Below are 25,719 nucleotides of genomic sequence, written 5' to 3' on the forward strand. Positions count from 1 at the left end.
TTAAGTTAAAAAAAAAAAATTGAGTCTAAAAATATCATCAATATCATACTACTTAAACACAACTGAGCACTGTTACTTTTCAGTGTAATTCTTTTCTGTTAACAGGCTCTATGAAAACATTTTGATTTTTTTTGGCAAAAGTTCCAATTTCTTTTCAAAAGAGAAGAATTGGTTGGGTAGTTAGTGAATGCAGCGGGAATCTATAGAAGTGGTTTTCAATTTGTGGGGAAATCCAGTTCACTGCCAGTTCAGTCACCGCATATCAGTTGCTATTGCAGAACAGTTCAATTGCAAATATTGCATCACACAATTCAGCATGATGTAAAAATATTTTTAAAATAACTATAGAAGCACATCAGGCTGTTTCCTGAAAAATAAATAAATAAATAAATAATATTCTGTAGGTTATAGGTAGGATCTGAACACGTGTGAAGAATTATTAGAAAATACCTAAGGAGAAAAGCTCAAAAATGTCTCCCTTGGCTAATGTTCTTTGCCACTAGAAAACCACAAACCAAAAATCAACCTGTTTACTTTTAGTTCACGTTTGATGTGGCTGATTATGCTGAAACACAAACCATTCCTGGGATTAAAGGTAGCTAGTGCATCCCATTAGCTCTCCTGTTGAGTTTGACGTGCCATGCGATCCGTCAGCCTCTGTCCTGAGCTGTCCTCATCAGACTGAGAACGTGGAAGTTACACACGTCACCTTGGCTCCTTACAGATAATTAAGATCAAATATGAAAATCTAACCAGTGAAGTTCTAATGACATGAAATGGAACCTGCAAACTGAATTACAGAAGTTAATAATAGAACAGCTATGGGTATTTCTTCTCTTTGATGGGGAGAGAGCCATTAAATATGGTTCAGTTTACGTATTTGTCATTGGCTTTTCTCTAAGGTAACATCCAGAGTATTGCATTGCAGAAAGCCCCACGCAGCTCTGGTTGCTCAGTAATTTTGGAAAATGGAACAAATACATCTCTTGTCACATGAGGAGCTGGTAGTTGCTATCCAGCTGCCCCTGTTGCACCCCGATGCACTTGGCTGCTCAGCGTGCTATAGCCAGTGTTAGTCCTGGTACAGCTCAACAGTTGTGAAATCTTGGCTCCCTGCAAAATTATTTGCCAGGCTGGGCAAGTCTATAAAGGGGTGAAGCCTGGGAGCCAGACCTGCTGGTAGCCCATTAGCAAATGTGGTCCCAAGGAACCAGAAGATGGTTACTGGTGGAGGTTTTTATCTTCTGTACTAGGAGGCTGCAAATCAAATGTGAAAATGTTGCATACCTGTGTACAGGAAAGCCCAAGTAGGTTCTGTATGTCGGTTTTGAGCAAAGATCCCTTTTCACTACCACAAGGCAGCTCTGAATTAAACATTTATGAAAGAGATGGACTCTCTGCCTGGAACCAGAAGGGACTGGGTTTAGTGGCCCTGGAGGTGTCTCCACTGTTATGTTCCTGGGCATTTTTCCGTGTTGAGATTTTACACGGAGCAAGTAGCTCTGAGCAAGGAGAGCAGAGTGACACATCCCAAGTTATGGCTAAATCCTCTGAGGACACTTTTTCTTGCAGTTTAGGCTTGCTGACAATTACAGGTACAAAGTATAGCAGCTGAGGATGTGCCCTGGTGTGCTGTGTGTTGTTTTTTTTTCCTCCTTCCTTCAAAAAACACAAGCAGCTTTAGTGAACAGACACTTCATATATCCCCAGGCGTGCAGTACAATCCTAACCTATCTGACAACACGCGGCACTTCAGTGAGTGCTGCAAAACTTTCTTGGGATCATGTGAGGGAACTGGTAACAAAATGGGCATCAAATAATCACCAGTTCGAGCTTCCAGATTTCTATCTACTCATTGATTTTGACCTTTTCATGGGCCCGCGTGTTGTAGTAAACAGACCACGCACATTCCCAAGGTGATGTTGCTCAGCAGCACCAGAGTTAAACGTCGCTAAAACCACATTAGGGGTGCAGGCAGCATTTGGGTATGTGTGTCCCCTCACATCAGCCAGGCTTTACGGCAGCCCTGAGCCCCCCTGCCCGTGCTGAGCTCCCCTGCAGACCAAGGCCCCAGCCGCCACGGCTGCGTGCGCCCAGGAAGGCTATGGGGAGTGTTGCACAACCCTGTATAATTTAACCACATGCTGAATAAATACACTTTTGAGAACTCTTTTGAAGAGATGTTGCCTAATTAATCCTGCAGGGGGTATAATATGTATATTTTTGAAATCCAGTTTTAGCATCATGCAATTAGCTTTTATGGCCTAAGGATTCTGATTTAAGACATTCTTTCATTACCAATGGTAATCTGTTTCAATTAGAAATGCAAATGTATTTTAGATCCAAATGTATCTGAGCAGTACAATGTAAAAAGATGATTCACAGCTAATGCCACTGAAGTGCCTCGAGTCTGGTATTCATTACACCTTCTGTAGTTTGAACCCTGAGGATCAACACGATACTCAAACACATCTCTCAGCTGAAGTATGTGGAGGATGAATAGATTTCTTTAGGAAATAGAATAAGTATTAATCAACAAGGATCCTTATGAGGGCAGCAGAAGGAAAATCATAGCTTCAGGCAAAAAGGAGGCGAGCACTTGGAGTGTTCCAGGAGTGATTTCAAGTTGGTGAGAGCAGAGCACAGCTCCTGCCATGGCGCAGGTGCTGAGCAGACAGCAGCATCTTCCTTGGCTCCGTGTAAGGGAGCATCCGAGAGCTTACCAGGCCTGAGCATCCCGGGCTGACTGGGGAGGGCTGTAGCTGCTGAGAGCAGTGCTGCTGTAAAATTTGATCTGGCAGCGTGTCTGAGAAAAGCCGTGAGCAAGGCAGGCTCCAAACACCTAAAGACTATCACTTGCTGAATATTTGCTGCAGTCTCTTGTCCCAGAGATAACAACTACCGGGTGGGCGGATGTCTGTAATGGGGCATTGTACATTGCAGTAAATGATTACCCATACTCAACAAAGTCTTTCCAGAGTCAAAGAGCTTCTGCTACTAGACCAGTCTACCCTTGCTGTTGTTTACAAATAAAAATTTCTTTTTCCTAGCTGTTTTGAAAGATGTGGCTAAAGGAAGTAACTGCTCAGCAGTAGTGATGTAACTGTCAAGAGGGGGTTTATAATTATAATATCTCTTATTAAACATGTTGCTTGGTAGAGCATTTTTGCAACTACTTGCAGTTAGCCACTGATGCAGTGGGGAATTAAGCAAGTGAGGTTTATGTAGTGCACCTCTCCATGTCTCTGCTAAACTGGACTTTGAATTTTTTCCCAAGAGGAACTTGCTGGTAAGAAGCAATGGTGTAGGCACTGCAAAAGCCACGGGAGGCTCCGTGTGGCCCTCCAGAAACCAAAATCACCCAGTTCCTCAGGACTAGCCTTGTCAGGAAGGCTGGCGGCTGGGTCAAGGCATTTGCACAGCTTCAGAGAGCTGAGAGCTTGGCAGGGTGCTGCAGAGAGCTCTCCTTTTCCCAAGCAGCAGATGCTCTCCAAGACTTCGAGTTCCCATCCCATCTTTCTTGCTGACGCAGATAGAGTGTAGTAGTGATTTCATCACCTGCTCTATGACAAGCGTGTTGACTGGTGCCACGGGGAAGGCTCCTTACAGAACTGCTCCCTGCCCTGGAGAGCTGTCAAATGCCAACTGAGACACAGATCGCGTGAGGCTGTTATATGGGGCGGCAAGTGATGTTCTGCATTTCCTGCTTGAGCTGAGTGAGCCAAAGCTTCCCACAAGTCTGATAGTCGTGAGTGTGCAGTTAAAAGTCTCTGAGCTGCTTAGCCATTTCCCTGTGCCGTGTTCAAAGAACCAAGCATCGCAAGCACCAGCAGTTCTTATCTGTGTGTTTTATTTCCCAACCGCTGTTTGCATTTACTTCATCCATTACTTCTTTTAACTCATCACAACCAGTACCTTTGCTGTGAGCTTGTATTTTCCGCTAGTATTTCTGGAGGAGAAGGGTGTGGAGGAAGCTGCTTTGGGCACCAGCCCTGGAGGCTCAGGCTGCCGTGTGTCTGTCGTCCAGCACCCCAACCTCGTTGTTCTTGGTGGTTTCGTGGTGTCTGCCCTTGCCTGCACCACTTACAACTTATTCTTATTCCGTTCTTTTCTTTTCAGGGGCTGTCAGAGCCTGAATAATTTAAGAGTGAACAAATGAGAGACGTTCATGGAGGACTCAGTTCTTACCTAGGCACAATTTGACAAGCATGTAGATTGCCTTGGGTTTCCACTGCACCTACCACAACTTTACTAAGAGAAAAGCCCCCTTTCCTAGACATCTGTGTCACTCTTGCTTAGTAAAGTTATTCAAGATCAGCGCCTTTGGAATTGGTTGGTAAATGGACAAAGACTTTCTCTTTGCCCGGAGCTCCTGACAGCCTCCAAGTACCAAAGAGAACTCCACACCACTAGAAAGCAAGAGACAGCTGCTGAATGTTGGAAGCTACTGCATTTGGCAAAAGAAGCTGACGCTAAGATGCACACAGTTGTGTTTGTTTGTTCTGCTTGTTTTCTGTGCTTTCTGAGCCCTGTGTGTGCCTGGAAAGTTTAATGACCAATGCCTTCTTTATCAACATGCAGTTTTTCTTCCTATCCCAAAAAGCTTTGGGTTCTGTTCTTGCTTTTTTTTCCTCCCTCAATTCCAATTTATTTTGTCACTGATACTCCTCTGTTGTTTCCATTAGGAATTGTTTGGAAACATACGATTTCCTTTGAGGTAGGGAGATATGAATAGGACATTCAAATGTCCTCCTCTCTCCCCAGAAATCCAGCAGCGATCCACCTTGTCACATAGGCTGCTGGCTTCCAGCGTAAGGCAGAGCTGACCTTAGCAATGATGTCATTTGACTGAGAAATTACTTCGTTAAATGTGGAAAAGTTCTTACAGTAGCTCAATTTGAAAGCTGCTGAATGAAGCTGACCCCTGACACTTCGCAAAAGAATAAGGCTTGTGTTGTATTAACAGCTGCTTGGAAACCATGTGTAATAAATTTTGTTTTTGTGCCCACTACTAGGATAAAAGATGGCATTCGCCGACTCTGGTACCCTTAATACTCTCAGCAGAGTGACACTGCTTAGATCAAAGTTTAAAAGTCTGCTTCTATGTGGGTGTCTAAGCATTTCACAGTTCCTTATGCTAAAAGTAACAGTGTACTTGCAAAGGCCAGCAAATGCTGCTCTTCTTGTTCAGCTTCAATCACGACATTTTTCCCCTTATCATCCCGTATAGGTTTCTATAAAGGTTCAGGGTTAAAACTTACTTTTTTTTAAAAGAATGTGCATAAGCCTCCTGTCAAAATATATCAAGGAGGTTTTTGCTTTGTGTTTGGAGTTCTGTTCTTTTCGCTGCTAGTGACACTCTGGAGACTTCAGGGTTTGGGATTACATTATTTTTGTCACAGAAAGAGGACAGTGTAAATACAAAATGTAAAGTAGAAGAACTTAGAGAAGTGCTTCAACAAGTTGTTTGACTAAACTGAAATAAATGTTGATTTGTTCAAAAAAAAAAAAAAGCATGCCCTTTCTGGATCTTGTTAGTCTTGGCTTTTTATTTCCTTTCTTTGCTAAAGCAAGATGCGTGCCTCTAGCCTTCAGAAATCCGCTCACCCAGCTGTGAGGCATTACCAGCAGACTGTTCCTACACGCCTTCCCTGCAGACATGGTGCGCTTGCTCTGGCTGGGCTGGTTCAGGATGTGCGCTGCGCGCAAACCCCAGGCAAGAGCATGGGTGAATGAAATCAAGTGCATAGACATACTGTGTTTGTCCTCAAACTCTGCAGTGTGGAGCAGTTGCTCTTCTTCTGAGCTTTTCCACACCCTTTCATTCAGTAAAAACATACTCTAGAAAGGAGTTGCTGTGTCTGGGGAGATAAGTGAGGTTCCACTGAAGGACTCAAGGTAGGCCGACAATGTACCTATCTCACGGTGTTGTGGGGTAGGAGCTGGCTGGGAGCATCGCCCCAGCGGATTAGTGGATTCATTCTGTGGGTGTTGTCCTCTTATTACTCTTGTCCTGAACTCACAGCAGTTTATATGAGAGGTTGTATGGGACTCTGAAGAAAGACGATTTTGTCAGGAAGGCTGATAGTGGGACAGAAACCTTCCACTGGACATGACACGGACACCCACCATGGTTTTAAGCAGTTACACAGAAACACGTTTCTGACTGGGACACCTGAAGAGAGGACCACAGATACGTCAGCTGCCATTGAATTGCTTGGTGCTGCCAGGTTGAGTTGCACACTATCCTGAGAGCCTTTTCAGGGCCCCAGGGATGTGCTCTGCCGTCACGCACAGCAGCCCCTCAGTTAAATGTTCGTCTGTAGGAAACGAGATCCTGTCCTGTAGCCATCTGAGGACTCCTTCTCTTCTTCTCCCTGCGCCTTCCCTAAAGTCGCCTCTGGCAATAGCTTTAGGCCCGTATGAAACAGCAGATGTGGTGGTGATGACTGCTGTGGCTGTTCCTCTTACCAGGCACTCTTGGACAGAAACGAAGTCATGTTTTCATGCAGCAGGCTCTGTCACTGTGCCTCACCCTTGTGCTGTTCCTCTCCCTGGAGGCCAGGCTCACTCATTCAGCACGCTCTCCGGATTTCAGTAACTTTTCTTGCAAAGTCTCTTGAGACCGTGAGCCTCTGTGCTGTTTCTCCAGGCTTTTGGTTTTATCTCACCCTTTGAAACTTTCCCAGAACTGCAGTGACTTTTCTCTGACCCCCAGGAACCGGCGCTCTCGAGCCCTGACACTCTGACTGGCACAACCAAGACCTGGAGCCTACTTTGGGATGTCAGCTTTCCCAGAGCATGCTGGATGAAAGCCTCATCTGAGCAACACCAGCTAAAAATAAAAGCTATTCAACTGGAGCTAATGGCAGGTTGCCATGAGTTATTGCTCATTAAAGCGAATTGTCAGATGCTTAACTTCAGCTAATCATTTCCTGCTGCGAGATCGGCCTGGTATGAAACATCCTCAAATGTGGGAAGGGGATTCACAATAACTAAATTTAGCTAAGGGTGTAATTTCATGTGGACTCCCTCTGTCGTTAATGGAAAGAGAGAGGGTGCTACAGGGGGCGAGTCCCTCTCTGCATCCCCCTCGGGCAGAAGTGAGCACAGCTCCTCGACTGCGAGGGCCTGGGGTGAGCCGCTCCCTGCCACAAAAATCACCAAACCCAAGTGCAGCTGCTTTGCCACCCAGCTAGGCGAGTGCTTGTTGTCCTCCACTTCGTTTCCTACCTGAAAATAATGATCAGAAGTTGAATATAAAAAGCTACAGATCAGTGGTTCTTTCCCCCAAACTGCAAGTCAAACGCAATCCTCCCAGGAGCGTCCTTCCTTCATTACAGCATAACTATGGGGATCTCTGCAGAACATCCTCTTTCTCCAACAGCTCTTCTTGCCCGGTTCCAAGAAATATCAGCTCTTCAATAACGAAACAGTTGCATTCTGAATGTCATGTGATTTATTTATTTTTTAGTCACATTTTTTCTGTTTAATTTTGGAAGTTAGTCTTGTTTTCAAGTTTGGCAGTGAACCCAACAGCCAAATTTTGAGTTCTTATGTTGCAGTGATTGGAAAGTTTGTCAAGTACGTCTGCTTTTAGCAATGTAGGTTTCTTTCTCTGTTGGCTTAGAAAATTTTGCATAAAATAGTTCACTCCATACCACTCTTTGAGTTCGGACAGAAGCAATTTTGCCCATGTAAATGGAATTGTGACAGTCCTGCCAGACTGACTCGTGCCCTTTTGACACTACTTCCAAACTGAAGCTTCAAGTGATACTCCAAGACACAAACAGAAAATTCCATTGAAACTTCCCAAGGCTGCCCATTTCCAGGAGACTGTGAAGTTCAGCAGAACATGGGAGCTCGGAGCAGAATTTGCATCTAAATTTCAGTAGCAGTGTTTGAGGGTGTCCTTACCCTCGTGTGTGAAGTGGGTCCTACGGTGTGTCCTCACGGTTCTCCCTCGCTGGCATCTCCACACACAGCTGGAGGCGACCAGGGCTGGGTGCGGGTGGGGAGCTGGGGAGGACTCCAGACAAGTTTTGCAATTCCATTGCGAAAGTTTAGCGTACTTCTAATCTAAAGGGCTTTTCAAGCCAGTTGTCCTTTATCTTCGTCCGACACGGGCACTGAAAATTTCCTCATGTCCATTTGCGTTCTTTGCTGGGACCTTGTGTGGAGGCAGTGCCTGAGGAGGCAGTTTATCTGTTGACATTAAAACATGTCAGGTTCATTATTTACATGTCTTATGAAGTAGTGTTTTCACTTGAAGAATAGCTGTAAAGTGACTTTGAATTACCCAGATGTCGCTACCTCCCAAATTTTTGTAAATCCATGCCAGGTTTTACATGCAGAATAGGCTCTAACACTAAAACTGGGAACTGTACTGTCATCTGCCTAAGCCACAAAGTTTTGTAACCCTGACTCGTGCCAATAAAAATGTTTCTCTGAGTGTGTTTTGAACATTTAATACAAAAGCACAGAAGAGACCCAGGAATCAGTGTTTGTAGCTCCTTCTGCCATCTTTGATCTCGCCGAGTAGAGCGTTGGCCCTGAAGTGCTGGAGCAGACAGGAGGTGGCTCCCACCGCACGGCTTCCCCTGGGAGCACATAAAGCCTCGAGGGGCCCAGAGTTGTGAACTGGAGCCCACAGCCTGCGTGGTGAAGGAAATACGCTTGGAAAGGGCAGGAAAGGCAGCGTTTTGATGGTTTGGATGATCCTTGTTTGTTTAGTGGGAAATACTAACACAGGGGCTTTGTTTGTGCATAGGGTGAGTCTGGATGACTCCTGCTTTCCAAGATTTTCTGCTACAGAGATTCCTGTCCTTCAGGAAATAATAGCTTGAGGACAGACTGAGTTACTCTTTCACCCACATCTGATTCAATTCTGTCTTTGTCAAAAATGTTATTTTACAGCAATCACTAAATATGGAAAATGGGCTCTGCTGAGCAGAGCAGAGTTAATTTATGTGCTCATCGGTCAGATTTTCGTTATTGGCTTTCATTCATGAGTGGAATTATTTCTGTGAAAAAAAATGTTGATTTAAATGCACATGCTAATAGGATTACAGAGTTCCCATTCTGGCTCATTTTCTCTAACTTCTGTGGAAAAATCCTTTTCTCTTAGGCTGTTTTTCTGGGGTGAGAAATGGAGCCATACATAAATCTGCTGGTCCCATGTAATGATTCACCTCTTCTCACCTCGAGCAAGAGTGTGTCCTGCCATAGTCACGTCTTCATAGCTCTAGTCTGTATTAACTTCTGGGTATCAAGGCGTATTTCCCTCCTCTTGTATACAGTCTGTGGTTAGTGTGGATCAAAAAGACAAACCTTATGTTTTCTTCGGAATCTCTCTGAGAAGCCTTTCCCATTCCCGTTAAAGACTTGGGTTCCTGCAGATGAATCCTCTGCTGCGTGAGCCTGGTCAGACCTCCGCTCCCCTGCATGCTCTGGGGAATGGCGAGGTAAAAATAAAACATCTTGTAGTTAAGTTCCAGCAGCAATTCCTACTGGCTCAAGTGGGAATACAGCCGTGCCTCTAAAATGTGTCTATGAGATTTTTGTTTTTCCTTTCACCCAAGGTTGCACAGAACTGGAACCTTCCATTTTCCAAGTAAAAGAGCTGTGCTTTTCTAGACGTCTGTTCATTTCAGCAGCAACAGCAAAGATTTCATGATTGCAGCAGTGCAAAAGCTCTGAAAGTTAAAGCTCTCTGGTCTGGCTGTGTGTCTGCCACAGTCATATTGCCAGAAGTTTCTCGGAGGTTTGCTTAGGCGTGTTTTGGAAACTGTCATTTCTTCTGTCTGAATGAATGGGTTGGCCAGGAAATCCATCTAGCCACACTAGTCTGCTGACCTCCCTGCACCCACTCCACTTTGCCAGATACCTTTTTTTAGATTTCTGCGTCCGAGGACAGTGGTGGCAGGATGACCACGCGCTGCAGCTCGCTGCCAGCCCCGCAGTTCCTGCAGACCCCTCTGGTGCTGCAGCTTGGCGGCTCCTGGTGGGCAGCAGCGGCTGCCTGAACTGCCACACAACGGGCCTCTGGCTCCTCTTGAGCAAAATCTGTCTCCAGACGGCTCTAACAATACAGTTTGCAGAGCACATACGTGCTGGTGCACTGGAAGAACACGGTAACATATTCCACTTGATCCACTCGGTGTCTGGATCTCAACCTCCTACCACGTGTTTGATAAATGTGTTTGTAGCTGTATGTGCCACAGAAGCAGTGCAGCTCACACCAGCAGGGCTTCGGAGCTTGTCCCAAAAGTCTTCCATGGCAGATTTTGTGCATAGCATGTCTATGTCTGTTGTTTTGGGAGCTCTGCTCTTTCTTGAGCTCCACGCCTGCCTCCGTGGCCATGTCAGGGGTGACCTGTGTTGTGTGTAAAGCAAATCATTTTCCGCAGGGATGGCAAACAGCAAGTGTGGCTTGTTTTGGTACAAAACATGGTTATATTTGCGGTTCCTTGGAAAGAAAAAAAAATGGTTATCAATATTGTGTGTGGACTCATTTGCTTTTCGGACAGTTCTTATTTGGAGATGGTGAGAAATAAGACAATGAGGTGAGAGTGCTTTGTACAACCGTTGGGTACTGAATAGAGTGAATTCACCCGCTGCTGGAGGCTCTCATGGTGGCTGCAGAGCAGGGAGATTTACACCGTCCTTTCCAGCCCCTTTCCCTGCCTTTGTTCCAACCAGAGAGCACACTGACATCTAATCACGAGATAAGGCTGGGGCAGGATGCACTTCGAGCCTCAAGCTGTTGTGTGGCCAAGTCAAGCCCAGGGCTCTCTCCCAGGTGCCTTACAGCGGTCAGTTGGGGCACTCCAGCAGATAAGGAGAAAGAAGGAGAATTCATATCTGCTAGGGCCACGTACGGCATGGCACAACTGAGATTCAGCAACCTCTGGCTGTTCCCAGGGGCATGGAAAACACACCATTGCTGGTAAATAGCCTTTTGCATCACCAAAGCTGTGTCCTTGAGCAGAAAAGTCCAGAGCCTCCTTCAAGTGGGATCATTGTGCTGTGTAACACTCCCCACTATTCAAAGCTTTCCCTCTGGAAGCCTTTGGGTTGGCTTTCATCTCAGCTTGATGTCCTGGAGGCCTGATGTTCAGCCTGGAGAGCTTTCATGGCTGTAGGTTAAACTGCAGACAAAAGCCCTGCAAGTGGGTATGGTGGTCGGCGGGCCGGCTCTGGGACTCGGAGTGTTTCTGCCTAAGTGCTGCTTTTTCCTGGGCGGTAGGGGACCATGACTGACTATTGCTTCCTGGGGACCACCTCAATTGGATTGCGGTGGTGTGGGAGAAGCTGTGTGTCTGTCCGTGCCCGGGCTGCGGCTGTGCTGTCTGCTCATAAAACCAGGGGTGTTCCCTGGTGGGAATGGAGGTCCCTGCGTCTTCCATCCCAGACTTTGGGGCTCCTGGGTTTGGCCCTGCCTCGAGCCCACCAGCCTGCGGTGGGATTCCACAGCTCAATAACAAGTCCTTGGGGTGCAGGCTGTTGTCCCGTGCTCCATTTTGCCTCCTGTCAGCTCCCCTCCGGTACTAAGAGGTAAATTGGCAAGGTGCCTTCATCTTGAGGCAGGAGTTTGGGCTATGCTACTTTCAAGCTGTAGTAAAAGCCTCTCTGTACATTAATCAGCCGAGATATAGGAGACAGCTTATCCTCATTTTAAGTCCAACTATTGCCTAAGCCCAGTCCCCTGCAAAGTCTGTGATATGCCTGCTTTCCCCAAATTTCACCCCCCGAAGTGGCAGCCTGCAGTGAGTGAATTCTTCCAGCAGTTTTTCCCTGTGACGGGAGCCCAGCTCCCTTTGCACCGGGACCTCCCTGGCTGGGGGGATGGAAGGGAGAAGGTCCTTGCACCCTGCGAGCTGCCTAAGTGCTCAGAATCACCTCGTCCTGAAACCCTGAATTGTGCTGACGCAAGGTGTGCTGATAAACTGCCAGAGCATCACGTGGAGCCCGCCGGGGCAGGCTATCTAAAGCCTATTGAATGGAAGATAAGCTGGTCATGGACAAATATTATCTTGTGCTCGTTGATTTAACACGACTTCGCGTTCATGAAACATCAACAGGAGCTGGCTGAAACCAGGCTTTTTTGAGATAAGATTCCTACTTTGCCCTGATGGAGGAATGCCTGAAATTGGCAGATCAGCTGCAGGCAGACCCAAGCAGCTCCACCTGGGACCTGCCCTCCTCCCAGCCACCCTCGCCCCCACTCCTCCTGTTGTCAGAAGACAGACGAGTTAGATTTTCTGCTCTCTGGGAAATGAACTTTGACTTCTTCTAGCTGCTTACAATTATTTCCATATGTTCTAAAAACCTGACTTTTGATCCCAGGTACGTAACAAATTACTGGTGTAACTTCTGACTGAGGCCATCTCTGGTCGTGAAGCCTTGTAACTCCCCTGGTCTGCAGGTTACAAGCTGGCAGACCACACGGGCTGTGATCTCTGCTGGGTGTGCAGCTGGCTGTGGGCAACAGCTCTGCCCACCAGGGCAGGAGCGCTGCGTGCAGGTGGCAGAAACTGGCTCCTAAACCAGTATAGGGGACTGGGAGAGCAGCTCTCCCTCAGCACACGCATTACCCAATGTCTGTCACGGTATTTATTGTTGAACTGCGAATATCTGCATGCACCAGGCTGTGTTTGTGTGTTGTAACTTATGTTTTCGTTTTCTGCTGGGGTGGGTAGGAGATTCAGAGATAAACATCTAAAAATGTTTAATAACATCAGGTGACTGCTTTCTGATGTTCAGTGTGAGATGAGCCTTTACAGGAGTGTGACAGAATTTCTGAATTCTGTAAAAAAAAAATAAAATAATAATTTCTTCTGAAACTGCGAGGGATAAAACACCTCGGTCCCCGATCCCTCCTGGGGAGGCAGTTGCCTTTGCCATAGTTTCAGGAAGGTGAGAGCAGGGCACTTGTTCCTAAAGGGCAATTGAGAAATGTTCCAGCAACTTGTTTGCTTTGTTTTTAAAGACTTACTGATATTGGCACATCTTTGCTCTGTTGCTTTGGGAGGGTGAGGGAGGTTGTGCCCATTTTTAAGGTGCGAGTCTGAACATGTGTATTGATAATTGCAGTTGGATATGGTTCAGCAGAATTTCCTGCTAGGTTATAAAGGAAACCTTTTTAATTTTAAGCCTGTATCTCCTTCTTGGGTGTTTCCTTTGGTTTGAACAATTTGTCATCTCGTAATTGTTCATTCCAATTTCTTAGTTCTAGGGAAGGTGTGACGTCTTCTGACAAATTGCTTTCAGGGGCAAAGGAGATAATTTTAAGGTGTTTCAAATAACCTTCAAAAGTTAATATGTAGTCAAACTAACAGTAATGTTATTGAGGTCTGGCAACGGCTGAGAAACGTTTATGGCATCAGAACCTGACAAAGTGTTGGTGGCTGTCAGGTCTCTTGTAGTAATCTGCTTTTTGTGCTTGATTTCCTCCTGGCAATTCACAATGAAATCTGTGAGAAGAAGCTGAGAAATTCAGCATTTAACATGAAATTCAGGCTTTCATCAAAAACTAGGTAACTTTGCTGCCTATGATCTTTCTTAAGGACAGACAGTGCAGTAGGAGATGAGTGAAGTATGTAAGATAGTGGAAAATGCCCTCTGCGTGGCATATTCCTCTCTGGTGTGCAAGAAAGATTACACAATGTTCGTAGGTCACAACATTTTCCACTGAGGCATTTTGTATTTTCATGTTTAGAAATGTCAAGTGCTTGACGTACACTAGGAAATAGGGCAGGGGCTGGTATAATCTCCCGCGTGCACTGCTCTCTTGCAGAGGCATATTCAGTTTCTTCCAATGACAACGGGGGCAAGTCAGATTCGGTGGCCAACCTACAGCCTCAGCCATCCCTCAACTCCATCCAGAGCTCTCCCGGCCCCAAGCGCTCGACCAACACGCTGAAGAAATGGCTGACCAGTCCTGTGCGCCGGCTGAACAGCGGCAAGGCTGAGAGCAACATCAAGAAGCAAAAGAAGGTGCGAGATGGCAGGAAAAGCTTTGACCTCGGCTCACCGAAGACCGGAGATGAAACCACTCCGCAAGGAGACAGCGCCGATGAGGTGTGTGCTGGGGTTTGTTGCAGGGAAGCCTGATGTTTCTGATAGTCTGGGGTGTGTGATTCGCACTTGAGCAAATGCAGCTCCCTGAGGGTCTAGAGGGAGCAGCGAATCATATGAAAAACTAAATTGATTAAAGCTGTCTTGCAAGAAGTATTGTCATCTAAAGAGCAGCGGAATGTGTAGGGAACAGCTTTTCAGTCTGCATACGTTGTCATCCTTTAACTAGATTTTTTTAATAGCTTACTGGGAGTCTGCCAAGGATAGAAATGAAGCCATTTCTGAGCAGCTGCTATCACTTTTTGCTGAGGTTCATATCACCTTCATCGTGCCGTGGCAGTGTAATTCCTTATTGAAAGAGAACGCTCAGAGAAATAGCCATGTCTCTGTTAAATCGGCTGCGTGTTTGTAGCTGCAGTTTCTCTGCAGGCATGTTCTTTGCTAGAATGGCTCTCTCCTGACAAAGTGAGTAAGGAATTACCGGCAGAAAATAGAGAAGATATTAACTGAACACAAATAGAGCAATGCATTTTGAAAACTGTACATTGAGCTGTTTTCATTTAAATTAGAAAGTACTTTTCCATCAGCACACAGACAGCTGTAGCTGCTGTAGCTGCTTTGGTGCCACAGTACTTGTGTTCCTGTAACTCTTAGAATTTAATAGGATTAACAGGCCAAACCTTGCATCTTTATCGTTTCTCTTCTATGATGCTTAGTATTACCTGCAACTCTCTCCACCCAGTGCCATATTGAGACACTGTTAGTATCACTAACAGATTCAAAGCCTGGTGGCAGGGCTCAAATATCTGAAAAGATAAAAAGAAACCCCTCCGTTCCTCTAATTATATTTCACTTTCCTTAGAAGAGCAAGAAGGGTTGGGGAGAAGATGAGCCAGACGAAGAGTCGCATACACCTCTTCCTCCTCCCATGAAGATTTTTGACAATGATCCAACCCAAGATGAGATGGTAAGACCTCCTCTACTCTACCAATTTGCTTTTTAAGTGCTTTTCTCACAGAGCTGTCTTATAGTGGTTTCACAGTGGTGTTCTATACGTGTGGTTACTCTAGGCACCTACATGTGAATCATAACCTAATACCTCTCACCAACTGGATTTACAAACAGTGCCTGATAAGCAGTTTAGCCTTGGGATTGCATTTCATGCCAGGTGTGGTGTGCTTGTGCTGTGTGTGGTCAGAAACTCCACTCAGGCTGATGACGTGTGTTCTCCACATGGGTTTCAAAAGTGCTGTTGGTGTCTGGCAGTAGCAGCAGAAATGGTATTTGGTGGCAGCCTGGGCCTGAGGACTAGGATAGATGCTGAAGTCTGCTTGAATCCCAAAATACCACCTTTACCAAGAGTTGCATAACTTGTGCTTTCCACCAGGCTTTCCATGTGGTTGGGCTCCAGGAACTTTGTCAGTCTGTATCCTGCCATACACCCTCTATTCTGAAGTGCCTTAAGACTTGCAGGTGGAAAAATCTCCCCAGTCCTAGCATTTGGTATTTCTGGTCATAGATCTCTGCTGTTAGCTAGGGTCTGCTGAATGTTAAATCAGGAATTTGTTGTGGTAGATGGTGCAGTTGTTTGTAGTGTCCTTCAATTACTGTTTTGGACTTGAGGTGAGAATCTGTGAATTTGGCTATGGAAGGGGTTTGCTTTCTCAGTTAGCGTGGTCCCTGTCTGCATGTGTCCTCCCCCATCCTCTCCTGGTGCTGGCATCTCCCTTGCAGAAATCCATCCTCCTGTCTGGCTGTTTCCTGCTTTCCTGCTGGCATCTGTTTTTAGCACTGCCACTTTTGTATCTCTATCCTCTGATTGTAATTACTGCGTGCAAAGAAGCAAGGATAGGGGAAATTAATTAAAAAAAAAAAAAAGTGATAACCTAGAATGTTCCTGGGAAAGGTTCAGGCAGCAGTTTGGAAGAAGAGCGAGAGGAAAGGGAGCAAATGTTTCTGGGATGCAGAGTGATGGAGGAAAGGATTCGGGGCTCGCTGCTAATCTGCCAGGAAGTGCTGTGACATTGCGGTAGCAGCAGGGCCAGGAGGAAGCAGCTGGAGCCCCGGACCGGTGCTCTCTGAGCGCTGCGTGTGCTGCTGGCTGCCTGCGAGGGGCAGGGGCGAAAGGTCAGCAAAGCAGAGCTCTGGTGGATCCGTGCCCAGCACAAGAACAGTTGCTCCTGGCTTGTTCTCTGGGTCATTTAGCTAAATAGTTTGGGGTTAGTTAGTTTGTTTGTTTGTTTAAAGAGAAAGAAAAACAAAGCTGCTCTAGCTCTGGTCACTTCTCCCTTTATGTCATGAGGATACAAAACTTCAGCCCACAAACATGGCTCCTGAACTCCCTGGCACAGAAACACGAAGCAAGTGATGTCTGAGCCATTCTGGAGCCAAAAGCTCTTTAACTGTGTTAATTTGGCCATGGCTCCTTGCTCATGTCCTGTGACTGCTTACAGGTACAGCCTTAGGCTGGAAGAGCAGCAATGTGGGGAAGCAGCAGTGGTAGGAGGTGACACCCTGTCCTAGCAGTAACAGTGCTTCGCCATTCCTGGTGGTGCTTATAACCACAAATCACCAGATACCTTCATATCAGAAATTCATAATTTACTTAATGGGAAATTGAAATACCATTTTTTGATTTGCCTCACACAAACTGGGCTCTTTGGTCAATCACCGAAGAGTTGTATTTTATCCTGAAAGACTTGTAGGCAGCAAATGTTTCCGTGCTCCCTTGAAAATCCTGTATTTATTTACTTTTTAGCAATTTTGGGTAAAAGAAGCGAGAGCAACAGCTGTTCAGTGCCTCCAAAATTTGGATTTCTCCCTCTAGAAGGGTTATGTTTGACAGTTATCATCTCTGTATTTGTCCGGTATCTCTTAGAGTCCCTGTTTTCAGTCTTTTTCATCCTAGACATGCCTGTCGCATTGCAGGTGAAGCCGTCTGCCTGAACTTTTACATTTGTATGAGATTCCTGTATTACCAGCCTAATTCCTCAATTACCAGCCTGATTACCTGTAATTTTTTTTGTTGTTGTAATTAGAACTGTTGATTAGATGTATTATTTGAGTGAAAGAGGAGACTAAAAGTGGCAGGCTGTTCACTCTTCTGCTTTGTCTTTCCCCTTTCCTTTTTTTTCCTGGGGCTGTGTCACTCACCATGAGCAGCATCCCCAAAGGGCTGCTGAAAGAGATGGCCAGCTGCCTAATTCCTGCCATCGCCTTTCCACGTCTCGTTCCCCAGCACTATTTAATCTCAGATGTGTGTATGTTGGCACCTGCCTGATGACTTCGCTGAAATAGGTACTCTCCAGAAGACCTATAGGAAGTAGCTGAGAGATGAATAAGCTTTTTAATAATTCTACTGCAGAATTTTTAAAAATTTAGCCATGTTTAGTCTGTGTCAGTCTGCTGAAAGCTGGTTATCAAAGGGTTTGGTCAGTATTTCGTTCAGAAGAAATGTACGTACAGGTGAGGTAATAAATATTAATTCCCATAGGTATCATCTGAGCTTTGGTTTTCAAACTGAGATTTCGTAGGACAAAGACCAAGGGGTGCCCACGTAGAGCAAAAACCTTCAGCTAGAGCTGAGCATTTCACAGAGAGGCCAGCCTTCACACTGCCATGGGGATGTTTGGGCAGCATGGTGATGAGGTCTTAGCGTTTCTGGAGATTTGTAACAATTTTCAAATTTTCAGTTGAGACTGAAAATATTTTAACTAATGCCAGTAGGGAAAAGTGAGCATCTACAAAGAGTGTTTCTTCCCCTCCTATGCCAGGTACCTAGGATAGATGATACACATAAGGGAATTTTCTCTCCACTGATTGCAGAGAGGGGAGAGAAAAGATACAAATTTTAGATGGCTGAAGTTGCGTGAATGTGTGGTATCATCTGAGTTCATTTGGAGTTGCGATTGATCTTTGGGGAAGGAAGGAGGAAGGATTTCTTTGCCCCTGCCTTCCTCCCCTATTGCCTGTAACTCCATGCGTACCTTCACTTATTGCATCTATTAAATATGCATGTATGGGGGAGGGGGTAATTTCTTACATCTGCAGCAAGAAGATCAATTTTCTGGAGTCTGTAAAACCATAGATGTCCTTGGAAGGAGGAACCAGCAGACATTAAGAATATTTTAGCACGGTTGCAAATGAACTTCAGTTTTTTGATGCCACTCCCTGTTTCCCAGCCTTGGAACTGCTGCAGAGGAATGTGCAGCCAGACTTTGATGGCAATTCTGTGCTTGTCTGATACAGCAACACTCACTCACTTTACTGTGCATGTGTTCCTCTAACCCTCCTGCTCCCCTTCTACGTTTACTCTTCTCCTGTCTCAGAAGCTGCTTCACTGACCACTGGGTTCCTGTTCCCTTCTCATCCTCCTAACTTGCTTTTCCTTTGCAACCTGGTGTCTTGCAGTCCTCTTCTTTGCTAGCTGCTCGACAGAGCTCCTCCGATGTCCCGACTGCTGCGGATCTTGTCAGTGCAATAGAAAAGTTGGTCAAAAGTAAGCTGGTAAGTTTAGTGCTGTGAAAACTGTGTATACAACAGGCCTGATACAGCTCTAAGGAAGGGATTTAAAGTCTACTTCTGTTTCTGGTTTCCTTGCTTTCCACCTTCATCTGCTGTGCTTCTATCAACCCTGTGTGCTCTGCTTCTCAGTAGAGTATCTAATATTTTTGCTCCACGTGTGAGACGAAGCCCATAGGCTCTGCACTGCAAAAGTCAAAAGGCAGTTTTGGAGAGGGCTTTGCAGGGTATGAGCTACTGTACTGTTCTCTTCCTGGGGACTGTTCTTTCCCTGCAATGATTTAAAAAACAAACAAAATTGTTCTGAGGCAGAGGAGTTTTGATACCCAACATATGAATTTGTTTGGTATTCTGGCTTCTCTGAAAAAACTCTCTGAAGAGTAAAACTGCTTGAAGTATCACAGCTGTGCTTTAATTTTCACAAAGATTCATATGTTGCTTTTTGGAATAAGCAATACAAATGCTCTGGGTTTAATTTCTTCGAAAATATCACTATCATGCACTCGTGCACTGTCATACATCACATGTACGGTCCCATGTCTGTTGGACAAGGAGTAAATCGTGTTTCGTGTATTGGCTTCTTTTAAGTTTTGCCCCCAAAAGTACAAAATGTTAATATAAAAGATAAACCTTTTTTTCTACATGTCCCAGGACCTCTAAAATTAGGAAAACACTTGCTTTGAGCAAGTTTTACTGATTAACAAACCAGGATTGAAGCCGAGTTACGATGAGCCTACAAAGGTTTATTTCCTTACGTGTGTGAAAACAACACACACTCAAAAAAATAATTGAACTGTTGTAACTGTGCAAGCAGCACTGTCTAGTGAATCATATCAGAAAGTTTTGGCATTTTCCCAGTTTGAGATGTTGTTATGAAGAGGTCTGTGTTAATAGGGTGCTCGATTGGTGTAAGTGGAGAAGGATCTCTTTGGGACATGGGAAACTGAGAAGGACATTCCCAGAAAATTTACTCAAAATAGTTTTATTCCATTGAGGGACTAAAAATTTTTGAGTATTTCATTAACCCAGTTACATGTATTTTCAGAGGATATTTTATTTTCTCTCCCCAGTGTGCACACTGTTAGGTCAACTGCGATTACTTTCCAGGGATTTGGGGGAAACTTTAATTACTGTGGAATGTTGCTCTGTATCCATCCGTTTGTTTCAGCCTGTGTTCTACTTTGCTACTAGGAATTCTTGCTCAGTCTTTGGCAGAGAAACACTGTCCACGTGTAGCCTAACCTTGGGTCTGATTGTGACGCTAGGATGCTGTCAGGTTGTTCTGAAATAATTTGGAAGAGTTTTTTCATCCTGGGGCTACTGGAATGTTTTTTTCACCTTCTGGCAAAAGGACATTTTCTCTGTTTTTAATCCTTTTTGGAGGAGGGGGCTTGTATCAATTTAAAACTAGTTTGGTTTTGTCTCACTAAGACCAAGGGGAAAGCTGAATATTCATCTTGGTTTTAGACTGCACTGATGATTGCAGAATTGACTTGAAACAGAAGGTAACACCGATGCTGTAGTTCAAGGGTAATGTTTTTTCTGTTGTTCTTTGGGGTTTTCGTAGACCCTTGAAGGAGGATCTTACCGAGGAACATTAAAAGATGCCACTGGCTGCTTAAATGAAGGAATGACGCCTTCAACTCCCCCAAGAAACCTTGAAGAGGAACAAAAAGCCAAAGCAATGAGAGGCAGGATGTAAGTTGTCTCGCTGGTTCTTATTTCTGAAATACTCACCCAGGGAGGGCACGTAGCTGCTCTGAAAGAATACTTTGTAGTCATTGATCGAGCACAGAACTGGGAGTAAAACTGTGTCCTGCTGCATCTGTTTCTTCTTAACCTGCAAAAATACCTTTAAAAAGTGCTTTCACACCCAGGAAGTTCATCTTCACTCTTAAATGTGCAGCTTTTACCCCAGATAGCAAATATCTAGTACTGTAGAAGCCTCTGGGCAGTTACACACAGAGTTACTGAGGTGTTTGCTTTGGAAATTACTGTGCCAGAGGTGAAATCAGCTTGCAAAGGAGAATATATTGTTGACCTTGTTAGCTACTTTCAAGGAAAAGCGAAGAGATACATTTTTTTAATGAGATAATGATTTTTCACCCCAGCGAAGGAAGGGGCAGAATTCAGTGACATTTGCGGTGGGAAAATGCCACTGAAGAGAAAGTTTAATTTGGGAAACCCTCACGTTCGTGGTAATGGGAGAGGAAGCAGGAACAAAGTGTTGCAGGTCTGTGAAAGCCATCGTTATCTTCTGCAGTTTGTTGTAGGAAGCTGGAGAAGCACTATAGAGAGGGACAGGATGGGCTGCCAGCAGCAGGCAGGGGCACAGCACTCCTGGGCATGAGTGGAAGAAGCTTTCTGCTAAACAGCTGTCAACCTTTCTGCAGGAAACCTCTCCGCCCATGCCTGTCTCCTAAAAGTTCCTTGATATTTCAATTTTTGGGGTTTTCTGGTAGCAGTTCATTCATTAGGTAACTTCAGGTTAGTGCAGAGACCTTGCTGGTGTAAGCCCCTGTACAGTAAGGCTTTATAACTTGTGACGCTTCTGGCAGGCAGACTGGCAGCGTAATTAGCTGCTGCCTCCGTCCAGATTTCCGAAACGCCAGGATGTTTAGGAGCACCTGCTAGTGGCTTTCAGCACAAGACATCTGTCTCCTCTCCAGCTCCCTGGTGTCTGTGCTCTGTGTCTGTGCCTCTGGCTGTGTGTAATTCCATAGCCATATTAGGCAGCCGGGCTCCAAACTCGAGCTGTGACCCCCATTTCCCACAAAACAGCAATTGAATCCTTGCACAGGCATGGGCGGTCATTTCCTCTGTCTCAGGCAACATGTGCCTGTCAGCAGTTAGCCTTGGCACTGGGAAACCCCTGTTCCATCAGACCCGATTTCTGCATCCCTGTGAGCAGCCAGGCAGCAGTCCTACTGAGCGGTGTCAGTATAGCCTGAGCGTGGAGTTACTGAGATACCCAGATATTCAGAGTGAGAAGGCTCTACCCCTGGTGCATTTAATGCCATTTTAACTACAGCTGTGTAGACAATACCTGCCGGTGGCTGGGGCAGGCACTTTCTGAGCAACTGCCTGCCTGCCCTCGCTCTGTGTTGTCAGATGAGGAGATGAGTGATCTCAAATTTTGGCAACACATTTCTTAGAAATCTCAAATTTGGGACTACCTGTGTCAGATAGGCTTCAGGGAACTAGCAGAGGACGAAGGCTGTTTTTTTTTTTTTGTTTGTTTGGTTTTTTTTTGCTTTTTAGGGAGAAGGGAGCTGGGGAACCCTAGTGCCAAGTTTAACTTAAGTAATGGAGATAGAGACCCTGGTTCCTAAAACGGGTACAAATTGGCAGGTTTAATCTGCTGCTTCATTTTCAGAGCAGGCTTTGGCCAGCTGTACCCTCACAGCCGGTGAAACCGGGGAGCTGGGGGTGGGTGGTGGCAGAGGTTCCCTAGCCTCTGGGCACCCCTCTGCTCCACCAGGAGCAGTGCAGACAGAGGGGATTTGAGCCTGTGTGGGTGAGCCATGGCCAGCCTGTCCCAAGGGCACCAGGTCAGCCAGTGAGAGGGCACCTCACGGGACGCACTCGGCCAGGCCGCACGCGGCCGCTGTGTGAAGGAGCAGCCTTCTGCCCTGCTCGTGTTTACTACCCAGGCACGCAGCTTGGCAGGGCGCTGCCGAGAGCACAAGCATCTGGCACCACCGCTGCCAGCCCAGGCCTCTGCCAAGGGGGTTGGATTTCACTCTCAAATGAACATGGAGCTGTCTGACCTCTCCCTGCCTCGTGTCCGAGCATCTCCTCCCCGCGTCCAAGCAGCTCCTCCGCTCCGTCCAAGCAAGGGACACCTCGGGAGCGCAGCCATTGTATTGGAGCCAAAAGCCAGCTTGTGTTTTTTTTCCCCTAGATATTCTCAAGCAGGCTTTTATCTTAGCACTGTTTGCCCTCAGACCTATTGCTTCAAGTGGGTCAGCCTGCTGATTGACGTGAGCAGAGCGATATTAGACATGAAAGCGCTCCTCTATCTTGTTAGCCTTGTTACCGCCGGAGAGAGCTGGAGCACAGATGGAGTTTATTTGTCATGTGCCAAATCCGTGTATTGGCGTAATTGAGAGGAAAACTGTCTGCAGCAAGCTGTAACTTCTTGAAATTGTCCTCGAAAGAACATTATGTGATTAGTCAGTTTGACATACAAAGGAGGGTTGTTGTTTTTTAGCTCGGTGTTGTTTGCATGCATCAAGCCTTCATTAGCTGACTCTCCTCCCCGGGATTATTAGTTCTGAGATAAGTGGAAATCACTGGACACCCCCACAAGGATTACCTAGGCTGAGAGATTAAGCTCTGCATTAAGGCAGGAAGGAGAATTTGTTTTCCAGTGTTTGAAACTTCCAAGTTACATCTTAACTGGGGCAAGAAACTCTCTCCTAAATGCTGCAAAATGGGTTGGGAAATGTCCCCATTGCTATCAGGAGGGCTGCATGGGGGGGGACAGATGAGAGCAGGGCAGGGAGAGTTGGTTCAAAGCAGAGGCACCTGGTTGTGCTGCTGGTCTAGCACTGCACTGGGACCTGGTGTGAAAGAGGGGAAGAATGAGAGACGAGTTAAGAGCACTGAAACTACTCTGGCCTGAAATGTGAAGTTTTTGTCCTTTTTGTCCCACTGAGCTATGAGCAAAGAGAGAGTCAGGTTGTGTTTCCTGGGATGGTGCTGGTTTTTTTTCAAGAGGTAATATGTCGTAAGAGGACCAAACAGTAACATCAAGGAACGTGGTCAAATGCGTGTGTTCTGTTTTAATTTAGGTTTGTCTTAAATGAGCTGGTGCAGACTGAAAAAGACTACGTCAAAGACTTGGGAACTGTTGTGGAGGTGAGCTGAAGCAAGCCCTGCTATGCAAAATGTTTTCTCACTAACAAACACCATGCTGAAAAGTGGCAACAACAAAAAATACAGCATGAGAAACAAACTGGTTTATTTCGCACACTGCTTCCATGGTCCCCTCCTCATGTTGACAGAAACAAGAAGAAATGTCTTCGGAAACTATTTCTGTTTCCATCTAACAAATGTTGTATTTTAGGTTTCAACTCCAGCACGCAAAGGTTTTTCTTGGCTACCCTGCATCTAACAAACTCTGCTGTAATGCAGCCTTGAGGGCAGTGGGAGAGAATAATTTATGCCCCTTCCATTTATTTCATTCCATTCTTGCTGTCATGCAGTGATACCACTTCAAATCAATACTGAGCAGTGGTAGCACATACTTTCCTTGAGTTTGCACCGGGGCTGCAGTGCTGTGTTTGAGTACCTTCCCAAAGTCTGGCTTCGGATCTGTGCTGAGGTGCGTGTGTGGCCAATGGATTCATGTTTTTGGAATAAAAAAAAAAAAAACCTCACCCACAAACCTTGAGATAACATAGAGGAAGTTATTTTGTGTTTAGGTTTTTTTTTCCTATTTTTTTCAAAAGCAGTCATCGTTTTGTAAGTTTCAACTTGTAAAGACCTGGCTGATCCCTAGGGATCATCTGTCAGAAACAACTCACGTGCACGGTCCGGTTTGATTCCCAGCAAGGACTGAGAAGTGGAGGCACTCGGTTGAAGTGGGCTTTCGGGAATGCTTCTGGCATTCACTAGTCCAAGGAGAATTATCAGCCCGTCTAGCAGTGATTTTCAAGAGCTTCCAAACTTGAAGACCTTTGTGTTATCTTCTGTTTACATCACGCTCCACTGGCAAAGCTAACAGGGCTGCAGTGCTCCAAAGACTTATAAAGAAACTCTCAGGAGGTGTGAGAAATCCTGTTCATGTGACTCTTTAAACTTGTTGCATGGCTTTGTGCTCCCACAAAACGTTCATGGTGATGAACAGAAGAATTTTGTCTGTACAGAGTCTGGCTTCTCCCTCTTACCAGCAAAGCCAAGAGCATGATAAGCTACTTTTGTTTAACTTTTATCTTCTAATTGCACTTGTCACTTCAATGACATCTGACAAAGGTTCCTAAAACAACTGTAGTTATTCAGAATAAATCCTTTAAAGTTTTCTTTTAAGCAGACTATGTAATTTAGAGTATCTAGATGGTTTTCTGATTTTAAGTTGTAAAAAAAAAAAGGTATTTTAAGTGTTTTCAAAGCAAAAAGCCTGACATTAAACTTTTACTTTTTTTTTTCAATGAGTGTAATTATGCTCTCTCTTTAAGTGACTCCTTGGCTAATCACTGATCATTAATCCTAAAGGGCTTCATGAAGCGAATAGAAGAAAAAGGAGTTTCTGAAGATATGAAAGGGAAAGACAAGATAGTATTTGGCAATATTCACCAGATCTATGACTGGCACAAAGAGTAAGTCATCGGTTTAGTTTGCTTTCAAGCACCCTTGTAACCACTCGTTTATGAAGGACTAGGGTATGTAGTATCTGTACATCTAAGCTGCTTTTACTTGAACATCAGCAGGTCATTCAGGGCTGAGCTTCCAAAGGATGTTGCCTCACTTTAAATGGTCTCTGCTGGTTTGTAAGTGCTGCTTCCTAACTTCACAAATCATGGCTGCTGTGACTCCTGAGAATATGTTACAGTTCATGTGCTTTTAGCCACAGTTCAGCAGTATACTAGATCCTGATATAAGGCTCTGTCTACCCAACCAAAAATGGCAGAGCTGCATGATGCAAAGCATCAGTCCTACATAAAATCCTTTTTCCCAGTGAAAAAAAAATGCAGTGGGCTGCAGCTGTGCACTGGCTGGCTTCGTGGGAGGGTGTTTGTGGTACCATCTCTGACTGCAGATACAGCTTCATGCTGGTTCACACCCTATGCCAGGAGTGCTGGTCAGGGTGACAAAGATGTTGTGGATCACGAGAGAGTCTGTGTCAGTGCTGTGCTGCCAATGGCTCTGCCATTCCTTGCTGGGGAGCCACAACAAGAGGCTCCATGGGAGACATCACTGCGGTCAGTCCAGGGCTCCTGAACCAATGCAGGGCTCCTCAGCTGTCCCAGCATAGCTCCAAGAGGGGTGTTGCTTGTGGGGTGCTTGCTGGATCCCCAAAAAAGCTGCTGAGGCTGCCGTAACTCTCTTGCTTGGGTCACAGCTATAGGCTGAATTCATCCCGCCACTGAGTGGTAGCAATGTTGGAAAATCATT

General features: G+C 45.5%; 1 protein-coding gene across 35 annotated transcripts in view; it reads left to right on the forward strand.

Moving 5' to 3' along the window:
• KALRN (kalirin RhoGEF kinase) overlaps positions 1-25,719 on the forward strand; it is a 502,153-nt gene that overhangs the window by 432,712 nt on the left and 43,722 nt on the right. For 20 of the 35 annotated variants that reach the window (XR_014586050.1, XR_014586051.1, XR_014586052.1 and 17 more), the window contains 6 exons: positions 13,799-14,082; positions 14,942-15,046; positions 18,490-18,585; positions 20,168-20,298; positions 23,397-23,463; positions 24,820-24,923. Coding sequence is in view for 30 of the 35 variants with exons in the window: in XM_083841888.1 (XP_083698014.1) it covers positions 13,799-14,082; positions 14,942-15,046; positions 18,490-18,585; positions 20,168-20,298; positions 23,397-23,463; positions 24,820-24,923 (787 nt within the window). In the remaining 5 variants the exon portion in view is untranslated. Of the gene's footprint in view, positions 1-4,119; positions 5,530-6,718; positions 8,449-13,798; positions 14,083-14,941; positions 15,047-18,489; positions 18,586-20,167; positions 20,299-23,396; positions 23,464-24,819; positions 24,924-25,719 lie in introns of those variants that run through there. The other 15 variants (XM_083841874.1, XM_083841877.1, XM_083841886.1 and 12 more) reach the window with 5 other exon arrangements.

This window comes from Anser anser, assembly GCF_964211835.1.
Source record: "Anser anser genome assembly, chromosome: 6".
Classification (NCBI taxonomy): Eukaryota; Metazoa; Chordata; class Aves; order Anseriformes; family Anatidae; genus Anser; species Anser anser.